The sequence below is a fragment of the Myotis lucifugus genome, unplaced genomic scaffold, assembly GCF_000147115.1.
Source record: "Myotis lucifugus unplaced genomic scaffold, Myoluc2.0 scaffold_4319, whole genome shotgun sequence".
NCBI lineage: Eukaryota > Metazoa > Chordata > Mammalia > Chiroptera > Vespertilionidae > Myotis > Myotis lucifugus.
Window position 1 is genome coordinate 6,557 of NW_005875367.1, and position 5,940 is coordinate 12,496.

General features: G+C 52.0%; 1 protein-coding gene across 1 annotated transcript; it reads right to left on the minus strand.

Moving 5' to 3' along the window:
• Positions 1-4,057: 4,057 nt before the first annotated feature.
• LOC102439751 (kallikrein-14-like) lies at positions 4,058-5,787 on the minus strand (the record flags this gene model as incomplete). The annotated part of the gene is made up of 3 exons (XM_006108917.3): positions 4,058-4,265; positions 5,250-5,386; positions 5,534-5,787. Coding segments are annotated over 3 exons (544 nt in total), but the record flags the coding sequence as incomplete, so codon positions are not given.
• Positions 5,788-5,940: the final 153 nt, after the last annotated feature.

A 5,940-nucleotide genomic window follows, 5' to 3' on the forward strand; every position in this document is an offset into this window, starting at 1 on the left:
CAATTCACGACCAGGGCCTTTTGTTTGGCTGGAAGATTTTTTAATTACTGGTGGCAATTAGTTGGGGTAGTTATCAGCCTATTCAAGGATTTTCTTTTGTTACTTTTCGTGATTGTCCTTCCGGACGGCTTGTATATGGGCAAAGAAATATATCCAAACTCATCCTATGTTCCCCTAGTTTTGTTGGACATGAAATTTTTCATAACTTGTTTAGTGTTTCTGCGGGATCATTTGTTATTTCACCTCTTCCTTTTCTGATTTTGTATATCTGGGTCCTCTCTCTTTGCTTCTCGCTGAGCCTGACTAGAGGTTCAAATAATCTTGTTTATCCTTTCAAAGAACCAGCTCTTGATCTTATAGATCTTTTGTATTTTTTGTCTTTAAATCAATTCCTCCGTCTCCTAATCTAGGTTACTACCTTTATTCGACGAGGAGGAGGAGGAGGAGGAGGAGGAGGAGGAGAAGGAGAAGGAGGAGGAAGAGGAGGAGGAGGAGGAGGAGGAGGAGGAGGAGGAGGAGGAGGAGGAGAGAGATGGATTGGTTGCCTCCCACACATACCTCGACCAGGACCAGAGATTGAACCTGCAAACCAGGTATATGCCCTTAACCGGGTATCAAACCCAAGACCCTTTGGTGCCCAGGGCTGCCCTCCCACTTTTAGAAACGTTAAAAATGTGAAAGAAATGTGCCTCTGAGAAGCAATGAAAGATGGTACTCAACCACCACAGCTGGGAGTATGGGTTGGAAATCAGATTAGAGTAATCTTTGAGGTATGTTTACTTAGCTTTATGGAAGGAGGCAGGTCAAGAATTACAACAGGGCTGTATCCTCGTCTCACCCAGGCCTGACGCGACCCAGACACACAGCTGCTTACCTTCCCTGCCCTCACAGAGCTGGTTTGGCCACAGTGTGTGCGTGTGTGTGTGTGTGTGTGTGTGTGTGAGACCTCAACAGAAGGTGCAGCCTCCATTGCTCAGCAGTCTTTTTTTCTTTTAAATTTAAATAAATTTATAATTTTATTTTTAATTAATTAATTTTTTATAAATTCTTTTAAAAAAATTGATTTCAGAGAGGAAGGGAGAGGGAGAGGGTGATAGAATCATCAATGATGAGAGAGAATCATTGATTGGCTGCCTCCTGCATGCCCCCTACTGGGGATTGAGCCTGCAACCCAGGCATGTGCCCTTGACTAGAAATGAACCCAGGACCCTTCAGTCCACAAGCCAATGATCTATCCACTGAGCCAAACCAGCCAGGGCAAATTTATTAATTTTGAGAGAGAGAGAGAGAGAGAGAGAGAGAGAGAGAGAGATTGCTCCACCCACTTATGCACTCACTGATTGATTCCTGTGTGTGCCCTGTCTGGGGATCAAACCCCCAACCTTAGTGTATCCGGATGATGCTCTGAGCAACTTGGCCAGGACATTTCCCAGAAATCTTCTGAGCTGCTGTGTCACACAGATCCCAGAGCTGCCAGCTCAGAACTCTCTGATTCTGTGCTGTCCCCTCAGCACAGCACGTGGGCACTGATGAAGCCACACTGTGCAAGCCCCCCCTCCCCCGCAGCACAGAACTATGAGAAGACAGACACCAAGATCAGCAGGTTGCTCCCAGGCTGACCTGTCCAGTAGTGTGTGGGTGAGGGGTTAACAGCTCTCTGATCTGCCCCATTTGCCAATTTCTATAGTGTAAATACTGCCCCTTCAGTTGGTATCAACCTACCATTGCAAAGTCGCTTGACACTGAATCAGAAAAAAATATGCTCAGCCCGGCCAGCATGGCTCAGTGGTTGAGCATCGACCTATGAACCAGGAAGTCACGGTTTGATTCCCGATCAGGGCACATGCCTGGGTTGTGGGCTTGATCCCCAGTAGGGGGCATGCAGGAGGCAGCCAATAAATGATTTTCTCTCATCATTGATGTTTCTATCTCTCTCTCCCTCTCCTTTTCTCTCTAAAATCAATAAAAATATATTTTTAAAAAAAAGATACTCAGAAGCCCACTATCGCCAGATGTAATGTGATAGACAAAGCATGAATATTGGTAAACATAGTTAGGAATTGATTCGTTTTGAGTGTTTTTTTTTAAAGATACTCTTTCAGTTTTATTTATTTCATTTTTTAAATCCTCACCCAAGAACATGCTTAGAGAGAGGAAAGGAGAGAGAGAGAAACATCTATTAGTTACCTTTTGTACGTGTCCCTGGGGAGCAAACCCGCAACCCAGGAACGTGTCCTGATTGGGAATCGAATTGGCAACTTTTCGGTGCACAGGACAACGCTCAACCAACTGAGCCACTCCAGCCGGACTGGATTTTGTTTTAAATATACCTTCGTTTAATTGTAAGTTTATGCAATTTAATTTTTAACAATGGCTGTGTTTAGCAACCCGCTCTCAAAATTCCTGAAAATTTGCCAATGGGCTCTTCTGGGCTGGTTATGAGCTGGCTCTGGCACACACTGGGTCTGCTGCCCAGCCCGCCCGCGTTTATCGACCTTCTTACTCACCTGGACTCTCTCCCTTACTTTTAAATTAAGTTTCTCATTTCTTGTCTGTCATCTCCTGCTAGGAGGTAAGCTCTGTGAGAAGAAGCATTTAGGTTTGTCTGACTTATTCACAGCTCCACCTTCTAGCACACAGGAGGTGCCTAATCAGTAGATCAATGCCTGGTACACAGTTGGTACCTAATCATTAGACCAGTGCCTGGTACACAGTAGGGGCGCACTAAATAGAATAATGCCTGGCACATAGTAGATGCCCAATAATAAGCCAATGTCTGACACACAGTAGGTGTCTAATAGTAGACCAATGCCTGGCACACAGGAGGTGCCTAATCAGTAGATCAATGCCTGGTACACAGTCGGTACCTAATCAGTAGACCAGTGCCTGGTACACAGTAGGGGCACACTAAATAGAATAATGCCTGGCATATAGTAGATGCCCAATAATAAGCCAATGTCCGACACACAGTAGGTGTCTATTAGTAGACCACTGCCTGGCACACAGTAGGAGCCAGAGAAGTAGACCAATGTCTGGCGCATAGTAGGTGCCCCCCAAAATAGCTGTCGATGAATGAAAGTAAGAAAGAAGATGAAATTCATAACACAATGGTTTCCTGTAAGTTAGAAGCAACAGTGCACTGGCATCTGAGGCCATCTGCGTCGGTGCCGCTGGGGAGGGAGGAGACCGAGGCCAGGGATGACAGGTGGAAATGCACCAATACAGCTGCTGAGAGCCGGGCCCTGCCAGGACTTGAACTTCAAAGTGTGATTAACTCGACTCTCTTCACCTGAGATCTGATTAGGAAAAAGACTGCTCATTTGCATAGGGTTTTCCAGGAAACACAGCACATCTTTGCCCTGGACCTCAGCAGTCCCCGCTCACAGGACCCAGCCCAGAGGCCAGGGAGGGGCGGTCCTGCTCAGGGTGACACTGCAGAGCTGGGGGGGGGAGGGGGGGGCTCCTTCTTCACACCATCCCAGTGGAAGGGGGTGTGGTAGACCCCCAGGGAACACCCAGGGGACAACAGGTGACCCATTCAGCCGGTCAGACACGGCCTCGCTGTGCACAGGGGAGCTGCTGTGTGCACGTATGTTGGATGAATTACATGAACAGATGAACGGAATCTAGGATTATTCCATTTTTATTATTATTATTCATCTGGTTTACAGAGATACTAAGCGTTTTGAAAACTGTCTTCTTCGGAATATGTTGCCAAGTTTGGTGCCTTCATGCTCCCGTCTCTGTGTCTGAGGGTGATGATGCTGTGGGGGTGGGGAGAGAACATCTGAGGGACCCTCTGGGAGAGGGAAGTTCTGAGCCAGGGGTTAGGACCAGGATGCTGGGGGCCTGAACTCCCAATAAATAGAATAATGCGTGGGTCTGAGGGAGGAGGGGCTGGGGGCCTGGACCCCTGGGTCTGAGGGAGGAGGGGCTGGGGGCCTGGACTCCTGGGGCTGAGGGAGGAGGGGCTGGGGGCCTGGACTCCTGGGTCTGAGGGAGAAGGGGGCTGGGGGCCTGGACTCCTGGGTCTGGGAGACGACCCACTGTTCTTGAGTGGAGAGAGCAGGTCTGGGCAGCAGATGGGCATCCATATTCCCTCACACTGGTGATCACGCGCCCAGAATGGTTTGCTGGATCCAGTCGTAGTACTTGCAGAGGTTGGTGTAGACTCCGGGGTAGCCAGGCAGGGCACAGCGCTCCATCCCCCAGGACACCAGGCCCTGGAGTTTCCCGTGGCACACCAGGGGTCCTCCGGAGTCTCCCTGAGGGGGACAGACCCCAATGCAGACACCCGTGAGCAGATGGACAGAGCCATGTGCATAGAGAAGCCAAAAGGCAGAGATGGGGAGGCACATGGCTGACACCTGGGAGGGGTGGGGGGTGGGGGTGCTGGGGATGGAAAGACTGCAGACATCAGCCCCAGGGTTGCGTCCCTTCCTTCCCTCTTTGCTCCCTGCTGTCTCGGGGCCTCACGGAGCCCCCCCCCCCCTTCGTCTTAGCTGTGTCTCTAGAAAACTGTGTGTGGCTCATCACACCCCCCTGACTCTGGAGCCATCTCCCGGGGATGGAGTAAGGTGCCCCCAGGCCCCGAGCACAGATTCCCAGGTGCACGGTCAGGACAAGGACAGCAGCGATCGGAGCCGCGTGTAGGCACCGCTCCGCGCTCTTTCCACGGACCATCTCTCGTCGGATCCGCCAACTGCTCTAAGCGGTGCTGCCTCCGCTTGACAGAGGAGGAAACTGAGGCACAGAGGGATTAGATCCATTCCCTCAGCTCACAGCTGGGAGGCCGCCCGGCTCTTCCAATCGCTCAAGGTCTTAGATCAGTGATTCCCAAAGTGGGCGCTACCGCCCCCTGGTGGGCGCTGCAGCGATCCAGGGGGGCGGTGATGGCCACAGGTGCATCTGTTTTAACTTTTTTTGTATTCCCTTTCTATTCTGAGTTCAATAAATAGTTTCATCATTTCAAACTTCAATGTTTCTAATTTACACCTTTCTTAACTATATTTTACGAAAAAGGTAGAAACATCAATACATAGATCTTTCTGTTTAATTGCTATTAAAATTTTTAAAAAAATTAATTTCCAGGGGGCGCTGAGTAATATTTTTTCTGGAAAGGGGGCGGTAGGCCAAATAAGTTTGGGAACCACTGTCTTAGATGCTCCTGAGATCCTTTTGCATTGAAGTCCCGGCCCCGAGCCACACACCCCCCCCCCCCTTCCTCCGGCTCTCACGCTGGGCCTCACCTGACAAGAGTCCTTCCCGCCTTCCGGGGTTCCCGCACAGACCATGCCGTCGGTGATGGCGCCGGAGTAGGCCTGCTGACATTGCTGCCGGGAGGTGATGCTGATGTTCACGCACTGCAGAGCATTGGGGTACCTGGCTGGGGAGGCACTGAGTGGTCAGGACTTGGGGTCTACCCTCCACCAGGCACCCTGGAATGTGGGGGCCCACCACCTCCTCCCTCGGACCCGGAGCCCAGCCCCCCGGGCCCCCAGCTCGCTCCTTTCCAGGGGGCAGGAGTCCTCACCGATGGGGCTGGACGTGGTGCCCCAGCCGGACACGCGGCAGGGTGTCTGTGGGCCGGCGCAGGTCCGGGCCACGGGGATGGGCCTGACCGCGCTCCCCAGCCGGGCCGGCCGCTCCAGCCTCAGCAGCATCAGGTCGTTGTCGTGGGTCCGGGGGTTGTACTGGGGATGGGGCACCTGGCGGGCCACGCGCAGCACCTGCTGGGTGGCCTCCCGCTTCTTCAGGTTGTGTTTGCCCAGAGCGACCCGCAGGATCCTGGCCCAGGACCCGCGAGAGGAGCGCTGCTCACGATCTGACCCGGAGACCCCTCCCCACTCCCTCTGCCTCGGGGCTGGGCACTTGCTGGGTATCCTTTCTCCACCCAGGCCCGTCCGCCCCCTCCTCCCGTGAGCTGTGCTCTGGCTTCTG